Source organism: Chelonia mydas, chromosome 1, assembly GCF_015237465.2.
Source record: "Chelonia mydas isolate rCheMyd1 chromosome 1, rCheMyd1.pri.v2, whole genome shotgun sequence".
Lineage (NCBI taxonomy): Eukaryota > Metazoa > Chordata > Testudines > Cheloniidae > Chelonia > Chelonia mydas.
In genome coordinates, this window is record NC_057849.1 from 58,030,344 (window position 1) to 58,055,809 (window position 25,466).

General features: G+C 45.0%; 2 protein-coding genes across 2 annotated transcripts in view; one reads left to right on the top strand and one right to left on the bottom strand.

Moving 5' to 3' along the window:
* Positions 1 to 4,544: 4,544 nt before the first annotated feature.
* NUDT15 (nudix hydrolase 15) lies at positions 4,545 to 6,458 on the bottom strand. Its single transcript, XM_037893979.2, has 3 exons — positions 6,193 to 6,458; positions 5,869 to 6,065; positions 4,545 to 4,983 (listed from the first exon to the last, which is right to left on the bottom strand). The coding sequence occupies exons 1-3, from the start codon at positions 6,342 to 6,344 to the stop codon at positions 4,844 to 4,846; spliced, it is 489 nt and encodes a 162-aa protein (XP_037749907.1). The 5' UTR covers positions 6,345 to 6,458; the 3' UTR covers positions 4,545 to 4,843.
* Positions 6,459 to 23,286: 16,828 nt separating this feature from the next.
* SUCLA2 (succinate-CoA ligase ADP-forming subunit beta) overlaps positions 23,287 to 25,466 on the top strand; it is a 42,237-nt gene continuing 40,057 nt past the window's right edge. Inside the window, exon 1 of the mRNA XM_037893993.2 lies at positions 23,287 to 23,712. Coding sequence (XP_037749921.1) covers positions 23,629 to 23,712 — 84 coding nt within the window. The 5' untranslated portion in view covers positions 23,287 to 23,628. The remainder of the gene's footprint in view (positions 23,713 to 25,466) is intronic.

Below are 25,466 nucleotides of genomic sequence, written 5' to 3' on the forward strand. Positions count from 1 at the left end.
TCATCTGGAGTACTGTGTCCAGTTTTGGGCCCCACACTACAAGAAGGATGTGGATAAATTAGAGAGAATCCAGCGAAGGGCAACAAAAATGATTAGGGGTCTGGAACACATGACTTATGAGGAGAGGCTGAGGGAACTGGGATTGTTTAGTCTACGGAAGAGAAGAATGAGGGGGGATTTGATAGCTGCTTTTAACTACCTGAAAGGTGGATCCAAAGAGGACGGATCTAGACTATTCTCAGTGATAGCAGATGACAGGACAAGGAGTAATGGTCTCAAGTTGCAGTGGGGGAGATTTAGGTTGGATATTAGGAAGAACTTTTTCACTAGGAGGGTGGTGAAACACTGGAATGTGTTACCTTGGGAGGTGGTGGAATCCCCTTCCTTAGAAGTTTTTAAGGTCAGGCTTGACAAAGCCCTGGCTGGGATGGTTTAGTTGGGATTGGTCCTGTTCTGGGCAGGAGGTTGGACTAGATGACCTCCAGAGGTCCCTTCCAACTCTGATATTCTATGAAGTGAAAGTCATTCTTAATGAAAGGATTTAGGTACAATTTTAAAAAAGTTTCCTCTTATTCATTCTCTGTCATGAATATAACTTCATTATCTGATTCTCAGACTCAAACCACTAATTTCATGAGGAAAGCCAGCCTCGATAGAGGTTTTCACTTTTCTCCCACCTGAGCCTGCAGAGTGCTCTAACATCTTGATTACTAAGTTATTTGCTGCTTCAATTCCAGAGACTGAACATCTTGCTTTTAGAATGCTCTCAGCAGCTGATGGATTGTGGGAGGGAAGTAGAAATGACTTCGAAGCCCAAACAACTCTCTTCCCAGAAGGAGCTACCTATTTCTCTATTTCAGCATCCTGACTAAAATGTCCCTGCCCTCAGCTGCCCAGGTTTAATGTTCTTGATACTTATGTCAGTCCCTACTAGTTTTCCATAACATTCTCCAGGGGAAACAGCACAGACAAGACTTTAAAGGGATTGCTTGAAGAGGTGTGAAGCTGAGAATGGGAAAAAGAGACAGGGAGCAACAAGGACAAACATACTTAGGATATGTCTTCACTGTACAGTTAGGCCGAGCTCTTACATGAGTTTTAGTCCAAACACCCCCCCCCCCCAATCCACATAGGCTATCTGGATTTAAAGGTGATTTCAGCCAACGATAGCTGACTTGGCTGGGGGTGTAGATTAGAGCCTGAGCTCTGCTTTAACTCAGGCTGAATCTGCCCACTTCTCAGTGAAGATGCAGGCCAAATCACTCGAGTGCTGACAGTCCTCTAATGCCCTTCCTGTAATTCTCCCTGAAGAACAAACAAGTTCTCCGTTTGCAATGTTGTTGTAGCTGTGTCAGTCCCAGGATATTAGACAAGTTGGGTGAGATAGTATCTTTTATTGAACCAACTTCTGTTGGTGAGAGAGAAGCTTTTGGGCTACACAGAGCTCTTCTTCAGGTCTGGGAAAGGTCTCAGGCCGTGTCTACACTAGAGAGTTTACAGTGGCACCACTGTACAGATTCAGCTGCACTACTGTTAAGATCTCTTGTGTAGCCACTCTATGCTGATGGGAGAGAGCTGTCCCGTTGACATAATTAAACCATTTCCAACAAGTGGCAGTAGCCATGTCAGTGAGAGAGCATCTCCCACCGACAGTGCGGTCCACACCGGTTCTTCTGTCAGTGTAACTTATGTTGCTTGGGGGTTTGGTTTTTTTCACACCCCTGAGTGACATAAGTTATACCGACAAAAGTACTAGTGTAGGCATAGCCTCAGAGTCTCACAGCTAAATACAAGATCAAACAGATAGTTTAGCATAGTTAGCACATTCAAGGTGAATGGTCCCTTAGCACATATTCTAACTCCTTATGCTAAACTATGTTTGATCTTGTATTTAGCTGTGAGACAAAGTACTTTTCCCAGACCTGAAGAAGAGCTCTGTGTAGCATGAAAGCTTGTCTCATGCACCAACAGAAGTTGATCCAATAAAAGAGATTACCTTGCCCACCTTGTCTCTCAAACAAATTCTCCCACTCTTTCGGAAAGAATCCTAGAGCATCTCAGCAGAAAGAACTAGGGAATATGCCCCCAGGCACATATGAGTGAATGCAGAAACAGTGAGTGCATTATCCAAGTACGGTTTTGCAGTGGGGAATGCTCACAGCAGAGGTAGGCTAACTTGGGTGCTGATCACCTGAGCTAACTTGGCAGTGAAGACATACCCTTTGGTGGCATATAGGACTGGGAAATGAGAGTAGAGACATAAGCAGGGGACTATTAAATAAAGGCCTTCTAGGTGAGGACAGGAGCATAAACTTGTCATACAGTGTATAACCTAGATAGTGTATCACATTAAAGCCTTGAGCAGAAAATCCTAAGAATTTATTGATGGGAACATGCCCAGAAATTATACTACCCTCTATTTTCAAATCATTTAGTAAACAATGGCTATACCAGGTGTCATAAATATAAAGGGAAGTGTAAACACCTTTAAAATCCCTCCTGGCCAGAGGAAAAACCCTTCCACCTGTAAAGGGTTAAGAAACTAGGAGAACCTCACTGGCACCTGACAACAATCACCAATGAGGAGACAAGATACTTTCAAAGCTGGGGGGGGGGGGAGAAAAACAAAGGGTCTGGGTCTGTCTGGGTGATGCTTTTGGGGGGACAGAACAGGAATGGAGTCTTAGAACTTAGTAAGTAATCTAGCTAGATATGTGTTAGATGATTTCTTTAAATGGCTAAGGAAATAAGCTGTGCTGAAAGGAATGGATATTCCTGTCTTTGTGTCTTTTTGTAACTTAAGGTTTTGCCTAGAGGGATTCTCCATGTTTTGAATCTGATTACCCTGTAAGGTATTTACCATCCTGATTTTACAGAGGTGATTCTTTTTATTTCTATTAAAATTCTTCCTTTCAGAAACTGAATGCTTTTTCATTGTTTCTTAAGATCCAGGGGTTTGGGTCTGTGGTCACCTATGCAAATTGGTGAGGATTTTTATCTAACCTTCCCCAGGAAGTGAGGTGCAAGGGTTGGGAGGATTTTGGGGGGAAAGAAGTTTCCAAACAACTCTTTCCCAGAAACCCGGTGAGATGTTTGGTGGTAGCAGCGAAAGTCCAACGGCAAAAGGTAAAATAGTTTGTACCTTGGGGAAGTTTTAACCTAACCTGGTAAAAGTAAGTTTAGGAGGTTTTCATGCAGGTCCCCACATCTGTACCCTAGAGTTCAGAGTGGGGAAGGAACCTTGACACCAGGTCTCTGGAAATAATATTGCTGACCTTTTCAGACTTCTTCCCAGACATCTAACTTCACCTGTGGTAGGCTGTCTGGGCCAGAATTTGAAGGTTGGACTAGAAAATGTGGCCATGGAATAGTGGGTAAAGAACCTAAGTAGGCAATCACTTATTCAGTTACCAAAAGCTTCCCTTATTCCTCCAGGGACAATTACCGCATATACTGTGTCTCCCAAAATCTGACTATCTTGGGTAACAACAGGTAGGGAAAATATAGAAGAGCTGACTATTTGAGGGGCTGGTTTCTGTGTGGGCTACTAGCATGACTAAGACCAGCTGAACTATCTTGTAAGCTGGGTGTTCGCTGCTGACAAACAAGGCTCTGAACACTGAGAAAGTAAGATCCCCACCATAAATTGAGCATTTCCTTTTCTGATTTGTTGGCTACTCTGTCAAGGGATTAGATTACATGACTGAAAACTGTACATCTAAAAAATAATCAGTCTAGAACAAAGGAGGTAGTCTGGGAGCATGGTGCAGGAAAATCTTATTATCTGAGCAAATTAGTGATAGAAAGGTAAAGGAGGTGTCATTTGATAAAAATCTAGAGAATTGTAATTTCAATGGTGTTGCCTCTGCAGTGGGGGCAGGGCGGGGGCTTGCTGGCTCCCAGCTCAGTCTTTTGATAATGCAGTGGCATCAGAAATGGATCAAGTTATGTATCATTCGAAAGCCACTTTCTCCCATGACTGCAATGGTACCAAACTTGACAAACCTAGAACAGTTATGTACATATAAATTTGATAAATTATAAGAAGTTAATGTAAACATTTTAACACATGAATTGCTTACATAAAAGACCATGAGCTTTAGTAATGCTAGGGAGGCTAGCCTTGACATGTAGAACTGAAAATATTTATTCATCAGTGTCACCATTAGTGTGTACTTTCACCGATTCCTGTAAACTAGGATCTCTTTTCCCCACCCATTATATTCCTGCTTTTCTCTTCAGCACTTAGCATGCTTCTGCAGCCAATACAAGACACACTCAGTATGACCAAAAAAATAAAATCTTTCCATGTGGACGCTGGTGGCATCAACTAAAGTAATACAGGCTGATGTGAGGCTACAGTTAAGGTCTAGAATTTGTGCTCACAACTCTGAGTGCAGGGTGGCAGCAAACGAACCTTTTTTACTTTAAAATGAAAACCAAGAAGCTGAATGAAAGAAGGGGAAACTCAGTTTCTCCTGGGCTTGCTCCTGCAAACGCGTCCCTCATGAATAGTTTTATATGAGTAGTTCCACAGACATCAATGGGACATATATAAAAGTTTATGGGATAAGACACTACAGTTCTAACAAATACACAGGATCCTGTAAAATAAGATAGCACATTTAATCTTTTTACTTCGCGAACATGTCTATCATTGAATGGCTCCAAAAGGAGTCCCATCTATTCCTGGGATACAAGGATGGTGATTGTGACAGAGACTCTAGATGTTAAAGATGGTAAAGCACTGTAACATCTTTCTGACTTTGGCAGGGACAGAATTCTGGTGGAGGGCACAAGATATCCGTCTTTTACACACAAAACAATGACTTTTCTATGCCATCTAGTGGTGATTTCCTGTGTATCCCCTGAGATGATTAAAGTCTTCTGTAAAAGGACTGTAACCTTGTTCCTTTAAACAGCGTAAAGGCCAGAATAGTTGATCTAGTGGAGGAAATTCTTCCCATTTAACCCATTCCCAACCTGTACAAAAGAAAGAGAAAAAGTGTCACAGCCTGTAAAACAACTAGAAAGGGGCAATACCATCCCTATACATTTAGAAGGACAGTGCTAGTGCAGAAATAACATCTGCAACATAAATGTAATATCCTGCACTATAACAATCAGAAAAAAATGGCACAAGAAATCCACAGAATTTTCTGAGATATGTGTATCTTGCCCTTTATTCAAAGGAAGCGATTCAGGAGGGACATAATTTACCTCCACCCCTTCCCTGCTGTGGGGCCCATGTTGGCACAGTTCTCTGTTAGCGCTTACAGTTTAGCGCAAAGTGAGATGGGGGGAGGGTAGCCTTGCTTTGGATAGGATCTTAAATGCAGATACCCTAAAACTAGAGCTGCGATTTGTACACAAATCTTGGGATGATGATGGGGACTGTGTCAGTGGGCAGACTGCCCACCGAGACTACAGTGCTCCTACTTCAGCTGACAGCATTCCATTCTCCAGGGGCACCGAAGCTACTGAGATGGATCATGCCAGGTGACTTGATTTTCCTTTCAGCCGATGAGCTCCCTCGCGCTCAGGATCTGATACCCTGGGAGTATCCGTTTCTGGGTCTATTTATGTACGTGCCTGCACTTGGGATCTGGCGTTTGCAGTGGAAACGGAGCAGAGGCGCTACCCCTTTCGTGGAACAAAGGGACGCCCCCTCTGCCGGAGGTGCGGGAAGGCTCCGGTGTAAGGGTCTCCCCGGGGACGCTAAGGGCGAATAACACCGGGCCGGGCTCCGAACACTTGGTTTCAGCAGTGGCTGCGCGGAGCTCGCGGGGCCCGGCCTTCTCCTACCGCTGGGGCGGGGGGAGGAGGGGCAGGGTTGGCGCGGTCCTGCCCCGGCCGGGCCTCTCTTACTCTCGTTTTTCTCGGGTTCGCGGTTCCTGGGCTCGGGCTCGCGCTCCGTGTCCACCTCCCCCTTCATGAGGATGGTGACGTAGTGGTACCGGTCCGGGGCGCTGACCGCGTTCACCGCCGAGGCGAAGCGCACGTTCCTCAGCTGCAGCGCGGCCTCCTCCAGGGTCTCCCGCTGGGCGCACTGCGCCAGGCTCTCCCTGCGGCGGGGGGGAGGGGGGCAGTGAGAGCTCCGCGCGGCCGCTGACGCTGCGGGACGCCGGGAAGCGCGTGCGGCGGTGGTGGAAGCGGGAGGGGCGGGACAACACGCGCGCGCGCGGCTCCTACCCGAATTCCAGGTGTCCTCCGGGGAGCTGGTAGGCGCCGGCCCCGACGGGGCCTTTCCTCTTGCCCAGCAGGACGCAGTCAGGGTGGGCGGGGCTGGTAATCACCACCCCCACGCCGACCCCGGGACGCACCTGCACCGGGCCACCCTCCATGCTGCCACTGGCACAACCACCTGACCGGAGGGGGACGCCCCCGCAGCCGGTCCCCCGCGCGGAGCCTATGGCGAGCCGTCAGGAAGTGACCTACAGCGAAGCTCCTCCAATCCAGGAGGCCCCTCTGCCCTAGTGGACGCCGTTGGAATTTGCCGGCAGTTTCGAAGCTGCGCATGCGCGGAGAACGAGTTTGGAAGTCAATTATTGGAGCGCTCCTGGCGGCTGTGCCCAGGTGCATGCGCGGGAGTAGCAGCGTGAAGCCGGGGCGAGGGCTGTGTGGGGACGGGGGAGGGTGGACTTGCCAACCCTCCCGGATTGGCCGGGAGTCTCCCAGTGTCGGCATCGATCTCCTGGTGGCTACTGAAGCCAATCAGGGAGATTTTAATAGTCCGATAAAAGTCCGGTCGGGTGCCCAGTGGGGATAAGGCAGGCTTGGCTTCATGCAGCTCCTGGAAGCAACTAGCAGGTCTGGCTCCCAGGTGGAGGCATAGCCAGGGGATCTCCATGCGCTGCCCCTGCCCCGAGTGCTGGTTCTGCAGCGCCTTTTGGCCAAGAACCGCAGCCAGAGGGAGCTGCGGGGGTGGTGCCCATGGGCAGGGGCAGCGTGCAGAGCCCTCTGGTCGTGCCTCCACCTAGGAGCCGGACATGCTGGCCTCTTCTGGGAGCCACCCAAGGTAAGTGCTGCCTGGCAGGAGCCCGAACCTTGTCCCGAACCTGCACTCCTGACCCCCCTCCTGCACCCCAAACTTCTCATCCCCAGCCCCACCCCAGAGCCCATACCCCCAGATGGAGCCCTCCCTCCCGCACCCCAGCCCAGAGCTCCCTCCCACACTCTGAACATCTCATTTCTGGCCCCACTCTGGAGCCTGCACTCCCTGCTGGAGCTCTCGCCCCCTCCCACACCCCAACCCCTTTCTCCAGCCAAGTGAAAGTGAGTGAGGGTGGGGGAGAGCCAGTGACGGAGGGAGGGGGATGAAGTGAGCGGGGTGGGGGGGCTCAGAGAAGAGGCGAGGCAGGGGTGTGGCATGGGGGAAGGAGCAGGGCAAGTGTATTTGGGTTTGTGTGATTAGAAAATTGGTAACTGTAGGAGGTGGTGCAAGGCCTGCTGTTACTGAGGTCAGTGGGATGGGACCCAACTAGTGTCCAGGCCAGAATTTTCCCCTCAGCCACTCCCAGTGCAGCCCCCCTCTGCCATTGAGCAAATACGGGTGCCGGCCCCATGCTCATAGGATTGCCAGGTGCCCAGTTTTCGACCGGAAAGTCCAGTCAAAAAGGGGACCTGGCAGTGTCTGGTCAGATGTACTCACCGGACACCAATAGTCTAGTTACTGCAGAGTGGGGAAAGGCCCCAGGTCATTAACTCACATTAGCCCCTGCTCACCTGGGGCCACCTTCTTCCTGCAGGAGGCTCCTTGTCAGGCTGTAGTAGCTCCCGTCCCAGCCCTGGAGCAGAGGGAGCCCAGCTGGGATGGTGGAGGGGGGAGGAAGGTGGAAGCAATCCAGCGAGTGACAGGGAGAGGAGCGAGCGACAGGGATGGGGCCTTGGTGGGAACAGGCAGAGCAGGAGCAGGGGCCTTTGGGGAAAAAGATAGAGAACAGGTTAGGGGTGGGGAAAGAAGTGGAGAAAGGAGTAGGGCCTCTGGGGTCCAGTTACCAGCAATTGGAAAGATGGCAACCCTACTTACTCAGTGGCCAGATGTCTCCTGGTACAAACTGGAGAAGGGAGTGCTGGGGCGGCCCCTGCTGCAGGGCTGCCAACCCCAAGGGCGGGAACCAGGCTCCCCACATCATGAGATTGGCTTCAAACCATGAGCTATTGTTAACACACTAAATGGTGGGGTGTGTCTTCCCTGCCTGGCCCAGAGCAGGGACTCCAACTAGGGAAGCTGCTTGTCCAGTTTGATAGCAAACATGCCTCTTTTTGGCTGATTTGTCCCCCAGCCAGTACTGGGACAAAACTGGACAGGGCCTTTTGTCAGGTATCGGGGGGGGCGGGGGCAGATGCCATTTTGAACAACATGGCGCTCTGCTCCCACCAGCATGACTTCATACACAGAGTGTGTGCAAGGTCAGGCTGGTGGTTGGGGGAACAGTGCACTTATGAAAATAGCATCCCCCAAGTGGCATGATCTTGCATGTGTCATGCATAGGAAGTCATGCTGGCAGGGGCAAGCCCACGCCATTCTTGGAAGTGTTGGACTGTCTGATACTGCAGGAACATGTCAGTGGCCACCCTAACTTGAACCCAAGTCTCCTACCTCTCAGCTGACCCTTAAACTCAGATCTCCCACCTCTCAGCTGAGTGTCCTTGTTTCATGACCTCACAATCTCCTTTTGGTAGGTTGGCCCAAGCAGACAGAGTCCATGGACTGATGACACAGACATGAGTTTTAGTAACAACAGAACATGTATATATTACTGGAAAAGGGGATAGAGGCAGCTCTACTCCTGGTACTGCTTGACCCCAAGTGCTTTTGCTCACCCTGGGCAGGAACCAAGTGCCTCTCTGCTGACCCCTGACCTTCCTGTTCATGTTACTTCCTGGGTCAGGGGTCCTTCTTCCCTTCTGGGAAGAACCGCGTCTTTTAAGGGGTTGCTGTCTGTCTGTGGATGTTTGCCACAATCAGTCATATAGACCCAGTCAGCACAGTAACGTGGTTACGCTTCTCCCCCTTTTGAAAAAGACACATTGTTTGGTCTACATATCAAACAAAATAATCAAAAGAACAAACTATGAAAATATGCAATCCTTACACCAAACTGGTGTCCCCATTGCTAGGCTTTGAAAGAACAGGTCACTTGTCATAATCAAGGGTGGGATCAATCAGTTTTCAGGCACTATAGTCAGTGCAGGTTGGGCACCATTGCCTCCACAGTTGCTGTCCATCCTAGGTGTGAGCTTCTTGATTCCAAGATGTCTCCCATCTGGTCATATGCAGCATTTTCAACATCTGGTACACCCTGTAATTTTACACATAACATGCATTGTCACATAATATTGCATAATATCCCTTAACAGAGAAAGACCATGAAAAATGTCGGATCAACTCTCAAGGAAGCATTGATCAATTTTGTCAGAAAACGCCAAGACAAAGGTCCCACATTGCAAATACACCAGCAAAAGAGAGAGTAAAAGATTTTCCTGAACAGGTGTTTGAAGATGGTGGAAAACTCTTGCAAAATGTGCAGTGTTGTTCTGGACCATCAGAGGAAATTGACAATTGCAAACCACCTCACCAAAGCACAGAAGTATTTAAAGACGAAAGCTGCATTGCAGGGAGAGTCACAAAAAATGCAGCGTACACTTTCAACGTGTTTCAACACAACCACAATAGATTATCATGAACGTTTGGATGTTGTCTGTGATTTGGTGTTAATTTGTGCTGCTGTAAACATACTGTTATCTAAAACAGACCATTATTCCATATGTCAGTTTCTAAACAGTTGAGTCAAGAATGGTGGTGCAATTCCAAATCTTAAAGATGTCTACAACACTGAGGGAAATAAACTTAAGTACAAAGTGAATGATAACTACATGTCAGTTATATTTGATTAAATGACTGATGACAAGGGCTGCACTATGTACTTAACATTTCACTCGCACCACTGGTAAAAGAGAGAATCGGAAGATTCCTCCTATCTTGCTGATATACACTTCATGCAGAAAACAAATCTGTGTCTCAAGCAGTCATTCAGACTATGCAAAGTTATGAAATTGCTTAGAACAATGTGGTTGTTTTTGATGTGGGTAATGCCGCGTACATGAAAAAAGTTTGCAAAACTGTACTGTCTGGGCTGTTTCCTGATAGCATCCATGTAACATGCCTTGCTCATATAATCAGTCTGGTGGGTGGAAATTTTCATAAGCCATTCAAGGATGTCAATGCACTGGTAAAAGCTTTCTCACAAGTGTTCTATATGGCAAGGGGCAGGAAGATGAGGCACTTAAATTACATCAGGCAAGAAGTTCCCAGTGCAACAGTGGCACCAGACTCAGTAGCATCTAGAGGGAACAGCTGGTTTGCTGTGTTCAGTACCATGAAAAGCACTTTCAATATTATCACAGCTTTGCTGAAGAAGGTGTGTGTGTGTGTGTGTGTGACAACTTGGCACCAGATTCATTGTGGGAACTTGAAAGAGAGCTCTTAGATGAAATGCAATGTTTAATGCTGAAGATTGTGTTGCGTTTTGTCAATGAAATGTGCTAGCCAATTGTTGACCTAATGGCTATATTTGAAAGCCAGAAACCATGCAGTCTCTTTGCTTTTAAGAAAATGGAAGAACTGCTGTTTTTCCTTGAGATGCATACTCAGTTTTCCAAGGAAACCACTCAAAGGTTTCTCAGGGCTGAAGATGTCAACAATGTAATAACTGATCAAAGTAGCAAGTTGGTGCACCTGTTTTGTTAGGCTGTTGACAATTCAGTGGATAAGCTGAAGAAGCACATCAGTAATACTAGGTTTCAGAGTAGCAGCCGTGTTAGTCTATATTAGCAAAAAGAAAAGGAGTACTTGTGGCACCTTAGAGACTAACCAATTTATTTCAGCATAAGCTTTCGTGAGCTACAGCTCACTTCACTGAGGGTGCACAGCCGGCAATTAATTTCCTGAAATGCATAAGGATTTTTAATCCTACAAGAGTTCCTTAAAGTCTCATGTCAAGGAGTGTTACACTGGCAAACCAGCTAACCTATGTATGACCCATAACTTAACAAAAGGCATTGCATTTGTAGTCAGGACAATTCACGTGTGTGTGATTATCGGAGAGATGTAGACTAGCAATCACTAACCCGTTCATTAGTAGTAATAGGAATCAAGAGAGATGCTAAATGTGTTTGTCTGTGTACCTATATCCTGTTAGGTGTTTAACAATCTATCCAAATTGGTTTGTAGATTCTAAGTCCTGTTCATGTCTTAATTGCCTTTACATTATGTACGTGACTGTCTTCAGTTAACCTGAAGATCAAAGGTGTGAGACATTCCAGAAAACTGGTACTATTACCTATATTGTCTTTAGTTTATCTATCCCTGTTATAATGGATGATCAGCAGTTCCCTTATGTAAATCAGTATAACTGGATTACCTGTGTATGCATAGGAAATGAAATGTTAACTTCAAAGGATGGGTCAGTGTGTACTCAACAAAGAAACATATGCAGTCACATGCTGTGCTCAAAACATTTGACAGCCTGTTTCAGCTATAAGAGAAACCTCATGCCTGATCCTGCCATCTCTAGTCTGCTGAACTTTAAACGGGGAAAGTTTAAGCAATGGGACTGTTACTTGGAATACCCTGGAAAATGCATGGAATTGGAAAGACCCTACATCTAAGATGCCATTTGGATTATACCCTTTGGAATGATTCCAGAGAGACTTTTGTGCAAACCAGCAAAGTCACCATCACTGCTACAAATCTGATCTGAGGACTGTGCAATTATTTATAAAGTATATGATCTCTTAACCACGCAATAACTATCTTATTTTCTTTTATTAACAAATCTTTAGTTAGTTACTAAGGATTGGCTGACAGCGTGATATTTGGGCAAGATCTGAAATATATATTGATTTCCTATAGGATTAAGTGTTTGATCCTTTGGGATTGGTAGACCCTCATGTATGGTGAATTGGGTTTTCAGTAACCTCTCATCATATAAGATCAGTTTGTCTGGATGCGAACCAAAGGCTGGAATGCCTAAAGGGGATGTGTTTGGCTTCTTGTTAACCAGTGTAGTGCTACAGAAGCTCTTTTGTTACTGGTTTGGTGTATTTATTTATAGAACAAACCACCAGTTTTTGGGGTGTGCCTGCCGTGTTTCTTGCAGTCTGCCCTGAGTGTGGCATTCTCAGTGTGGTCCATTCTAGACACCAGTCACAAGGACGATTATGCTTCCATTCTTGGCTTCAGTGACATTTCAGCTTTGTATACCGGGAAGGTGGCATCCGACGTGATCCAAAGCACTCTACAATCAGGGGAAATTGACACTGCCATGTTTTGGTTATCAACAGCTGACCATCTTTCAAATTTGAGAACATTAACATAAATGCTGTAACAAACACAGCTGATGCTGAGTGCAGCAACTTGCTGTATAATCTTGTCCTGTATAGTTGGAGGCCTTCTCTTGCGGAACACAAACTGAAAAAGCTGGTGTTCCTCTATTTCAATCTTGGAATTTAGAAAGACTTTAACAAAAAATCCATTGGTGTAGTCTTATTGATGCTTTTTTTTTTTTCCTGTGCTAGTATTTTGATAAGCAGTATGAGAGAAGAACCCATAATAATTATGTTACATTGCACAGTACTTGAGATACAGCATGGACCCAAAACATTCTTTAATTGTTTTTTTGTTTTGTACTGGACTTTGAAAAGATGTGAGCATCTAATTTAAAGCAGAAAAAGGCCATTTTGCTGAAAATTATAAAAACTAATCTCAGTTTAACAAGTCCTTATTTAACAACTTTATTTAGTTTGAAAAATTGCATCTGCTAGGTAACTTTTTGTTCAGGGAATGATAAAGTAGTAGCTACAGTAGAGTCTGATAAAATGTGCTATATGAATAAAAGATATTTCTGAAGAATGTATATGCAAGCCTGCTGAGCCTTGTCTTTCAAGAGCAACACCAAAATATCTGCCTTCTCAGCCTCAGATCACTGATTCACCCTGGCAACCTGTTCAGAGTGTCCTGTCCAGGAGCGCTAATTATCCTCAGCTCCTATAAATGGTTCAGGCATAAAAACAAGCATTTTGGTTTCTGTCTTCCCATTCCTGAGGCTCTGCTGCATGTCACTCACTTCACTGCTGTCATCTGCCATTTTCCGTCTTTTGCCTGCTACTTGCTGATTCCACTAGCTGCTACCAGTGTTGTGTGACCTCCTGGTCTCCTTCTTGTTGGTTAGCACACAAGTGGGCAGAGTTCTTGCAATGATGACACAGACACAAGCTCAGTAAACTGCAGAACTTGTAAGGTCACTGGAACTAGAAGTGCTGGGCATGCAGTAGCACCCTGTGGCTTGAAGTAATAATAGTAGCTGGCTTCTGTCATATACAGGGTTTCAGCAGCCCCACTATAAAAATTGTTCCAGTGCCCCTGAATATGTATGTATTATTGGAAGAGGAGACAGCAGTAGCTCCCCTCCTACTGCTGGTGTCGCTGACTCCAATCCCATTCAGTATTTTGGGGTAAGTCTTTCAAAGTCTCTCCTGTTGAGGTTGTTCCACTTGGTATAAAATACCCATCACAACCTGCTCCTCAGCTGTGTTTTGTAGGGGGACTAATTTGGTAGGGATGCACTTAGGTGGCTTCTGAGAATGCCTGTGAGATCAGGCCCCACAGACAAGATAGGCAGGGGAATGCCTATTTGGAGAATTCCAGCGGAGCTTTACATTCCGAGCTGCTTGGCAGCATCAGGACTTAAGTAGCTTTGCAGATGCCACAGGCATAAATTTAGGCACCTACAGGTTGAGGCAGCAGCTGAGCAAGGGTTCTGAGAGAGTAAATTTTGGACTCAGGCTTTTTAAGTGGCAGTTGTTAGGAGTCTAAATTTCTTTGTGGTGCTAGCCCTGGATACTTAGATTTTTGGGTGGTCACTTTTATGTAACTAGGACCAACTGACGTCAACAGGAGCTGTGAATGCACCCAGTGTTAGAGGCCACTAGAGAAAATAATCAGGCATACAATGACATGTTCAAGGTAATACTGTGAGTTCCTGGCAGGAGGATTCCCAACTCCCAATCCACTGTTCTTTAGAATTAAAGAATGGCTTTTAGTTGGGATGGTAACAGGGTACTGTTTCTTATTCTTCAGGAAACCTATGATTGCAAGTGGATTCAGATTTTTCTCCACACCAAGCTGTAGAGCATAATGAGGACAGGATGTGTTACTCTTTTGGAGGAGATATACTAAGAAAATATCTTGATAGGATGATTCTGAAATGTACTTTTACACAGATTTCGTTTAACAATGTATCCAATTGTTTCCTTTAAAGTAGATTATGTAGAAGTTCTTAGAAATATGCCTCATTTATTTTTATCTTTCATATTCTGTTTTTTAAGTTTGTCTGTAACCTCTTGAGAATATTCCCCAAATTTGTCCTTACCTTGACCCAGTCTCTGCTAAAATCTTTATCCGTGCATTAATCATTTCCCGTCTTTGCTGTTGCAGTACCTTTTATAGACTTCATAAATCTCTATTTTCTCACCTACAAGGATCCAGAATGCTGTCTCAGTACTGATCTCTTGCTCTGGGAAGTTGGATCATGTAATCTCCATCATCTGTTCTTTTTTTACTGGCTTCTGAGCTGCTCAGAATTCAATTAACATTTTCTTTCTTTATTTTGCAAAACTTTCTGTAGGCTCATTTCATCCATGTGATATATCCATCTATTCCTTCTCTTCACTACTAATTTAGACCAGCTCTTGGCCCTCTCTTTTTTACCTGTTCACTTCTGTAGCTCTCTCTGTTTAAAACTCCTTCTTCCCTAACCTCGAGTTTTTGGGAGATTTTTGAAGCCCTATGGACTGACTCTAAAACATCTATACTTTTGATGGTATAGAAGACCTGAATGTTACTGGTTCCATGGTTGCAAGCACTACAGCTGTGAAAGTGACATAGGATAAACTAGTAGAGGGTAAATATAGAGTCCAGGCAAACCACAACAAAGACAGTGCTTCAGATCTTCTCTTCTGCAGAGTAGGAATATTTATTAATATTTAAAAGAGATGTCCATATGAGTGTCATACATGTCAACCAAGAGGAAAAACTCCATTTCCTATTGCACACAGGTATATAGAACTCTTTTTCTCCTCCAAGACATTAAATCTATTTATTATAAAACCTTCCTTTTGTCTTTAATTTATGAGTGACTGTAAAACGTCTTGCGATTGTGTGTGTGAAGGATACCACATGAAAATACAAATTATTTTATTGGTTGAATCTGCTCTCTTCAGTTTTTTTGTGTAGTTATTTTATGGGTTTTGCACAGAGCTTTGTGACAAGTAAGAACATAAAAACATAAGACTGGCCATACTGGGTCAGACCAGTGGTCCAGCTAGCTCAGTATCCCGTGTTCCATATAATTAAGGCTGCCTACTACTTTCTATTATAAGTCCCTGTTTTCAATTGCTTATAACTTTACCACACTATAACCATTTGCACAATTTTTTTCCATGTTTGCTTTCTGCTTCAGGCTGAATTGTTTTGGAAAGTTTCAGGTGAAACAATTCAGCTGTTTTCAAAAATAAAATTCAGGAAATGTAGATAATTTTGCTTTAATGACTCCAGGGTTTGGAGCAGGACCTCTAAATTGGGCAAGGAGGTGGTCCTGGAGTAAAAGAATGAAAATCCACCCAGATTTGCTGTATAAATCTCTGAAACTCACCATATGCACATGTTCATTAGAGGTTTTGAGAAGCTGTTTGCTAAAATGTCTGAGCATTCCATACCCAGCAAAGGCTGCTCCAATAGCATGGAGCTCTGTAATACACCAGTCACAGCCTGCACCCAGGCACAGAGCTAGAGTTCCAGATGGAGGAGACAAAGTAGCCTCTGCTACTCCTTTGGCTTAGGGTAAGACAAGGTTTAAAGTAAGGGGAAGCTGGGAAGGTGCAGTTTCCCGTTCTGTTAAAGAAGGTCAATATGATTCCACATTATAGAATCTCTGTTTTTTCAGTTTGCTTTTTTAAAAAAAACTACAGAATTACATTAAAAATATAGGTGAAAAGAACATTAAGTTTACACAGTCATAACTCAGTATTTACAAAATGCCAATGTTAAGGTTGCTTATGCCCCATTAGTTTGGTCCCCTTTTGCTTCTGCCAGGCCTTAAAGGAGTGGGCCCTAATTTAGACAGTGAACACATCAATTATCACAACCTGGTGGGGGCTGGGACAGAGTGGGATGACAAAAGGAGAGAAGGAAATATTAGCTATTTGTGCTACCTGCCATAATTCTTTAGAGTTTATGAAATTTATAAATTTTTGCAATAATGAAGGAAAAAACAATGGGAAAACACATTTTGCCCTAACTCCTTCAAAAACCACAAAAGTAAAATTAAATAAATCAGTCTTTATTATATTGCTGTGTCTGTCGCTTGGTAGTAGTGGATAGAGGTTTTAGTCATTTCCCTGTTCCATGCCTTAGTTTCCCCATCTGTAAAATGGGGATAATCAGAGTGCTGTCCTTTGTAAAGTGCTTTTGAGATTCATGGATGAAAAGCAAGGAGAGAGGTCATGGTAAAATTGCTGGTCTGTAGGGTAAATGGATTTAAAAAAATTATTAAAGCTAATGTTAAAAAAATTATGTAATACATAGGTTGAGATGAGTTTCTGTACATCTGGGTACTGTATATAATAAAGCAGCTTTCAGTCTGAAAATTGTCCATGTTTTGGAAGTTTGTGTTGATGGAGAAACCAATGCTCAGATTATGGGGGGCACCAAGAAAATATAAGGAAAAAGACTGTCCATCTTCAACTGAAATAGTGGAAGTTATATAGGTCTGGCTTGACATAAGCAACTTGCCTCATTTCTTAGTGGGCATAATTGGGAAGGGGGATGGAAGGTTAAGTTGTAACCAGGGGCTTGATAAACTATGCTGGAGTCAGGATGTCTGTGCTAGCTAAGATAAGCAGCAACACCTTGATGCTAGAGACTATGGACAAGAAAAATCCTGGCATGTAAAGATCAGGCTCCATGTGAACAGCACATGGACAGAGCATGCTGTACAGGGATTGGTTCCTGCCAAATAACCAATCCAATCCAAAAATGTGTGGTGTATTGTATAACAAATGCAATGTGATATGTAAATGTATGTAACCCTTCTGCCCGTCAGAGTTGGCAGCAACAAGGGCCGGGTTCAATATCTAGGGGATCCATTCCAATAACACAATGCAAACCGGCTCGAGCCCCCACCCAGTGACCTGGGACAAATATATACCACCCCCGCTGCGCGCCTCCAAGAGGCAATACTTCCCCTTTCGCAAGCACATAGTCTGAGTGTAGCAAAAAGCCTTTTAATAACAGAGAGAAACAATCTGGCATTATGTTGGGGAAACACCACCAACAGGATTCATAACACAACCCATGAGCAAAAAAAAAAACCACCCCAAGCAAATTGAGGCATGCCCCTTTCCCTTTGGTTCTTGAGTCCAGCAACCCCAAATCACCCAAAGTCCCAAAAGTCCAATGACCCAAAAGTCTCTGTCCCTGGTCAGGGAAGCCCCAGAGTTCGAAAGTTTATCTGTGGAGCTTTACCTCCCAACCTGGGTGCAGATGGGACGGGGGTAAGAGGCACCTTACATGATCTGAAGCTGACCACCCCATAGCTCCATAGCTTCGCTTTGCTCCGCTCCGCCAGCCGCCCCACGAACTCCTTCGCTCAGCTCCGCTCCGCGGCCCACAAGCAGCTCCCACCGTCCACAAACTGCTCCGTGTCCCACCAGCAGCTCCCGCTGTCCTACGAACTGCTTCACCAGCCTGTCCACAAGGCACTCCAGCCGTCTCGCAAACTGCTCCACAATATATCTTCAGGCTCCCCCATTACTTAACACAACACTCAGTGATTTCAGCTCTTAGGTGAATTCAGCTTCTAGTAGGGGAGCCCCAGTGCTGGTGCACTGTTAGCCCAAAGTGAGCTCAGCAGCCTATAACTAGACTTCTAGTGAAATCAAAATTAGCTCTGATATTCCACAGTGGAGAGAGGAGGAAGTGCAATTAGCATGTAAGACCCTCACCAAGGGGCCCATGCCACCAGGTATTAATATTTGTCCCCAGCCTCTCTCAATTCACAGAGTTTTGGAACCCATGACCTTTGCCTAGCGAGTGCTACTTAGTTGATGGTGAATCCCTCCATCATAACAAAAGGCCAAGTACAGTTCCAAGCACAGTTCCCATAATCAGGGTAATAACAATTTATTCTTCCTGCCCCAATAACAGAGACACTGGGGATCCCACAGCAGCCAAAGTGACCATTTGGGCAGCTATGGCCTCATTCTAGGCGGGGTGGTGTGCCTATGCAAATGAGATCGGCCCCTGAAGTTCTTTTCCACAACTTGCCACACCTCACCACCAGATGTCAGGGTGGAGCTCATCCTGACACTGCTTACATGTATATAAAGTAAGAGATTTGTTTAACTTTGGATGTGTGGTATGCCCGATAACCACCCCCTATGCTTGAGTTTGATCAACTCAGCGTAGCTTTGCTGTATGCCAAATAAAGGAACCTGAATGATGAAATCCAGAGTCAAACTGAGTGTTTTGATCCCAGAGAACTTGATGAAGTGTTCTCCCAGAACTGGACAAGGTGTTCTGGATAAGGTGAATGGAAAAGGTCTTGGAGGGAATCCCAATAATGTATGAATCACTGACGCTGAAGAGTCTCCAAATAGTGCAAAAGAAATTTTTCAAAAGTTAGCCTAGTTATTTTACCTTTGCTTATGCCCTGACTTTAGCTTTATTACAATTTTATGTTCTATGTAATTCTCTACAATCCTAGTTTTATATTAAGAGTTCAGGCAATAGTTCTTCAAATCCTTTTCAAATCAGAAAGATGTGAGAATTCCTACATCATATACTTTCTTATTATAGAAAATTCCTTTCCTTTCTTTTAATATCGTAATTTACAAAGGGCCCAGTTAAGCAAAAAGTCTGACTTCTATAACCTTCATTGACTCTCACAAACTCCTATCCTCTTCTAAGGACCAGAATAATCCATTTGTATTACTGATGGAGTTTGAATTTCTGCCTCTGGTTACACTGTCAGGACTGCCTTGCATCAAGATGTCCTCTGACCCCTAAAGTGGTCAAACTTGATGATTGTTCCTAGAGTATAATGATGTGCACACGCAGGTGAGAGCTCGCAGACATTGACTGATACCACCACTGCAGCTGTACAGTGTTAAAGAGGAATGCTTTGCTGTAATTGTATAGTCAGAATGAGCTTGGGCTGGGAAATAGAACTGCTGAGTTTTATTTTCTGCTCTGCTGCTATCTTACTACATAAACTTGGGCGAGTCACGTGTAATTGAATTTTCAAAGACCTTCCCTGGGTGCTTGACAGAGGATTTGGCCAGCCACTTTTGTGTGCTCAGTAAAGGGGAATTATTGAAGCAGAATATGGGCAGTGCTTGGTCTTTGAAAATATGTTTTTAGTACTGCTTTCCCAAGATACCTGAATATCTGAGTTCAGCTGGGTGCCTGGCCACTGGGATTTTCAGAACTTCACTATCCTATAATGCTGCACACTTCAGGTACTGCTATTCTCTCTTGCAAATGTGAACCTCTGAGCCTATTAAGAGGTTTATTCCATCTCATATTCAGCTGGCTCTCTGTTAATGTGCAGTACTTCTGTCTTCTCTGTATCTCCATTTTCTTTTCTTTTTTTTTCCTTCTGTTTGACTTGTGGCTTGGCTTTTTCCTCCTCCTCCTTAGTTTTAGGGCTACCTTTTCACTCCTTCTTTGCTTTTCTCCATGTATTGCCCCCATGTGACACACTGTACCCCATCTAACATCCTGTACCCCATATTCACCACTTTTATATGACTTTTATATAATGGTGGTTGAAGCATGAAGGGACATACAAATCTTTAGTGCATTTGGCATGTAAATATCTTGCGACACCGGCTACATTAGTGCCATGTGAACATCTGTTCTCAGTTTCAGGTGACACTGTGAACAAAAAGCGGACAGCATTATCTCCTGCAAATGTAAACAAACCTGTTTGTCTGAGCGATTGGCTGAACAAGAAATAGGACTGTGTGGACTTGTAGGCTCTAAAGTTTTACATTGTTTTATTTTTGACTGCAGTTATTTTTTGTACATAATTCTACATTTGTAAGTTCAACTTTCATGATAGAGATTGCACTACAGTACTTGTATTAGGTGAATTGAAAAATACTATTTCTTTTGTTTTTTACAGTGCAAATATTTGTAATAAAAATAAATATAAAGTAAGCACTGTACACTTTGCATTCGGTGTTATAATTGAAATCAATATATTTAAAAATGTGGAAAACATCCAAAAATATTTAAATAAATGTTATTCTATTATTGTTTAACTTTGTGATTAATCATGTGATTAATCGCTTGACAGCCTTATTTTATCCCTTACCTCTCCCCATAAGGGGGTGCCATATCCAACAGCCTCCCTATATAAGTTGTTCTTTCACTTCTGAGATAAGACTTCTTGAAGCTTTAAGGAACAGATGCCAGATCGGGAGTGACTTACAAGAGATTGGTGATGGGGAAGCATGGTGCATAGAGAGGGGTGATGGTGGAAGGGTTGATAATTATGGGAGGAGCAGCTTTGGAAGGACTGATGGATTTTGGTGGGGAAAAAGTCTGGAACTAATAGGTTTTTGCCCGGAAGAAGAGTATTTTACCAAAGAAATATCATATGTATTACTGAGGTGGAAAATTTTTGACGGTCCCTTGCTAAAATTTTGGCAACACATTAGTGTCACGGAAAAAAGTACATCCTTATAGAACCATTCTTTGAGCTTCTGAAAGTACCAGGTGCATCCTAGCATTCCACTGAGTTCAATAAAATGTTAATGGATATTGACAGCACATCAGGTGCAGTAAAGGGTCAGCAGCAAAACAATTAAGCAACAGTCACAGTGTCCCCTAAAGTAGTTGCTGTAGCAAAAGCTGCTTTAATCCACACTAGACTTGTTTTTGGCAAAAAATACAATTCATCCTGTTGTTTTACTATTGTGCACTTTCAGTTGTTATCCACATCAGTTAGTTACAGCTCCAATACTGCTTTCCTTCAGTTTAGATCTAGCATTGACATACATAATTTATGGAAGCAAGCTGATCCCTGTGCATTTTTAAAAGAAAAATGCTTCTTCCAACTGACTCGCACACTATTTTCAGTTCTGAATTTCCCAGTGCATTCTGTCTTTTACATAGCTATGTCAATGGAACTACTCATAGGCATAAAGTTAAACACAGAAGTGTTTGCAGGATCAAGTGCCTAGATTGTAAACTCGAGTCAGAGATTTACTTTATTTTTGTGTCTTGTACAAAGTTCAGGGTCGAGCAATCTGGTGTTGTTAAACAAAGCATTTAAAAAAAATAGAAATAAGGGACTTTCAGTATCGATTTAGCTATTGATGTGATATATTGAATTCAGACTATATAGAAATAATGGAAAAATTATGCTGGGACTAAAAATAATTATTGATGTTACAACTTGATCTGAGTGCTAGTGGAGACCTAGTGCCACATCAGGCTGTTGTCTCTGTAATTGAACATAATAGTGACTGCCGCTATTTCATTTGATGTCAGTCAGAATTAATGAAAATATTTGTAATATGCATTAATCAGAGCAGTCTTTTAGCATATGCATAATATTTAAAAAACAAACTCCACCAATTTTACATTTTTGCTCAGTGTTCATAAAGCATTTCAACTCCCCTCCAAGAAAAATATATAAACAAAGGGATCTCTGTTGTTTTTTGTAATAACGTTTCAGGCTAAAGCCTGCTTAAACAGATGGGCCTTACAGCTTGCACAGAGGACAAAAAAAAAATTGGGACTGTAATTTCCTTGGAACACTGACCACATGGTGTCATTTAGGCCTGGTCTACCCATTGTTTCTGTGCCGGTATAACAATGCACGATCTATTTTTTTGTTCTGTGTTTGTACGGTATGTAGCATTATGGCCGCCTAGTCCATGACCAGAACTCCTAGGCACTACGGTAATACAAATAATAAATAATAATAATAATATTTAGATTAAGAGGTGTGATGTTTTACCAAATTAGTTATACTGGTACAATCCTAGTATGAATGCAATTATACTGGTATAAAAGAACACTGTTACTGCTTTTTCTCCTTCTCTTACAGGAATAGCTATACTGTTATAAAGTAACTCTTTACTGGTATAACTGCATCCACACTGCGGCTTGGCATACACTACCAGCTTATTTTCCACATTCCTGAACGACGTAGGTATGCTGATCTAACCCCTGGTGTAGACTGCATGATAGTGACAGGAAGCCTTCTCCTGTTGACATAGCTACTGCCTCTTGAGGAGGTGGAGTACCTATCCTAATGGGCGAAGCTCTCCTGTTGGTGTGGGCAGTGGTTTCACTAAGCGCTGCAGCTGTACCGCTGCAGCACTGTAAATGTAGACAAGCCCTGTGTGTGTGTGTTGCACTGCTTTAACTATTCCACTGTAGTTAAAGCAGTATAATTTGTGTGTTAGGCAATCCTCAGTAAAGATCCTCACACACTTAAGGTTATCTTATAAATAATGAATCATAATAAAATAATGATAATAGGCCATGTCTACACTAGGAGAGCTTTATTGGTATAGCAATACTGGTATACTACACTGGCGAAGCACTCCTAGTGTGGATGCAGTTTATACTAGCAAAACTATGCTTTTACTGCTGTTGGTTATTCCACCCTACCCGAGTGAAACAAGCTGTACTGGTCAAAGCAGTTTTTCAGGTATAACTACATCTACACAAGGGACTTTAGCCAGCAGAGCTATGTTGGGCAGAGAGGACACTTTGTCTAGCCCTTGATTGATGTAGTGATGGCAGCAGAAATCTTTAGTGTAACAGGCCAAGGGGAGGGGGGTGTCCAATTCCATAACTACAGGCCCCCTACACCGAGCCACAGGTTTCTTGCTATAACCCTTGTAACCCTGGGGTTGGTTAACACAAGCTCCTCGGCTGATCTTGTTTGCCCTGCGATCAGCTGAGGACAAGAGGGGTTTTGGGCACACTCAGCATGGGGGGCCTGAGCAGTTTCAGCCCTGGGGATCCTGGCTGGCAGGTTACCAGTGGGAGGGCAGCCTGACTGGGGCAGGGACTGCGCCTGGAGCCTGAGCTGTTTCACAGCCCCTGGGGCTGGAGTCAGCGCTGAGTCACTTGCGGGTCTGCACCCACCCCCACAGCCCTCGAGGGTGTCAACAGCCGCTGCTCTCCGCAGCCACGGGGGCGCTTTTCATTGGCTTCAATGAGCCACAGGTCAGGCCCCGGTGAAGCCACAGTGCCTGGGGCTAGGAGGCCCTTCACAAGAGGCCCCTGCAGGCCAGTGAATCCCAGCAGGGCGGGCTCCTGAAGTTGCTGGTTCCCCTCGCTAGAGGGCAGGGCAGCGCTGCGCTCGGAGGCCCCCCGAGAGTCCAGAGACCATAGAGTTCCCCAGCTGGGCGCTGCCCTCGGGGACCGCTGTTTTCAGGAGAGGCGGAGCCGAGGCCCTTTCTAACCCTCCCACGCTCTATGGTAGCAGCAGCGGCGGCGCGCGTGCGTGGTGACTGGGAAGCCGCCAAGGTTCGGTCATGGCGGCGTCCATGATTTGTAGCCGGGTGTCGGCCGGGCTGAGGAACAACGGCTGCCGGGCGTCGTTCGGTGCCGTCGCCAAGGTGACCCCCCGCGGCCTGGGCGCGCGGGGCGGGGCAGGGCCGGGCCGGGCAGGGCAGGGCAGGGCAGGGCAGGGGGGTCACTGGCTGTGACATTCCGCCTGCGTCCGGGCCGCCAGCCCCGGGGGAGGCCGGAGGCAGCGCTTTGGGGGGTCGGGGGGCTGTTAACGTGACGGGGCTTCTCAGTGTCTGGTTCGGGTCAGCAGGACGCTGGAGCAGCTGGGCCGCGGCGTCTCCCAGGGCGGCCGGAAGCAGGCGGCCGAGAATGGCCCTTCGGTTGCCCGGGGAGCACCCGAGTGCGTGTGTCGGGCTGGGCGGCGGTGGGGAGGGGGAGATGTTGACATCTGGCCCTTGGCCGTTCCCACCGCGCCGTGACGGTTGGCTTCTGCCTGCCCCCATCGCTGTGGCAGTGATTCCCCCCGCCCCCCCCAGCTCTGTAGTAACACTGGCCACTTGAGGTCCTGCGGGCTGGTTGCTTCGGTAGGCGCCAACCTCCCCCCCCCGGGGGGGGGGGCTGTGCTCCTGCCCGGGTGATGGCTCACATGAACGTTTGTTTTCAGCCTATTCTCCTTGCTTCCGTTCGCATAACTACAGGGAATTTAATGCAAACCAAAACACGGGCCGGGGGCGGGGGGGATAGCTCAGTGGTTTGAGCATTGGCCTGCTAAACCCAGGGTTGTGAGCTCAAACCTTGAGAGGGCCATTTAGGGATTTGGGACAAAAATTGGGGATTGGTCCTGCTTTGAGCAGGGGTTTGGACTAGATGACCTCCCGAGGTCCCTTCCAATCCTGATATTCTATGATTTTGTGAGGCAAACAGATTCGATGTGTCTGCGCTTCCCCCTGCCATAAATGGAGGAAGGCTGGTGTTACTCCTTATCTCGTATTACACTGCAGAGTCTTTGAGGGGCACTGCTGGTCGGTTTGAGAAACAGCAGCTGCTGCAACAAGTACCTTTCATTTGAACAAAAAGAAAAGGAGTACTTGTGGTACCTTAGAGACTAACAAATCCTTTTCTTTTTGCGAATACAGACTAACACGGCTGCTACTCTGAAACCTTTCATTTGAACAGGAAGCAAAGTAAAGAGTGCACAGTTTGATCCGTGTATGGTTTGCAGTAGTGATCCTCCTGAGATTTAAATAGGCTTTGCTCTCCTTTGTCAAGCTTGAATTTCCCAGGCAAACTCTTGTTTGCTTATTTTAGGCTGTTTGAAATTGCAACCGGGGTCCCAGTGGGCACCAGCTATGGTCACTCAATTAGGGTGAACTGCAAAGAATGGGGCAGCCAAACCCCCCAAACTGGTAGATATTCCAATACTTAGATTCACCAACCCAGCATAAAACAGCTTCTTTATTACCTTACTGGTTACTCAGAAGTCCAAACAACACAGTTCCCTTAAAGTGATTGAGCCTCAGGCCTCCATCCAGGTACCCATGTCAAATATGATGAATATTTTTGTAAATCCTTATTTCATCGCTGAAAAGGTTCTACCAATCCCAAAGGATTGGACACATTACCTCCCAGGTTAATGAATGTTTCAGATCTTACCCAAATACATGCTACAGCCAATTCTTATTAACTAAACTAAAATTTATTAAAAAACAAGAGAGAGTATGGTTAAAAGATCAGTATATATACAGACATGAGTTCAATCCATTGAGGCTCAGATTCATAGCAGAGATGGTGAGCTTTGTAGTTGCAAAGAGTTCCTTTAGAATTTAGTTCATAGGTCATAGCCCAATGTCCAAATACCATA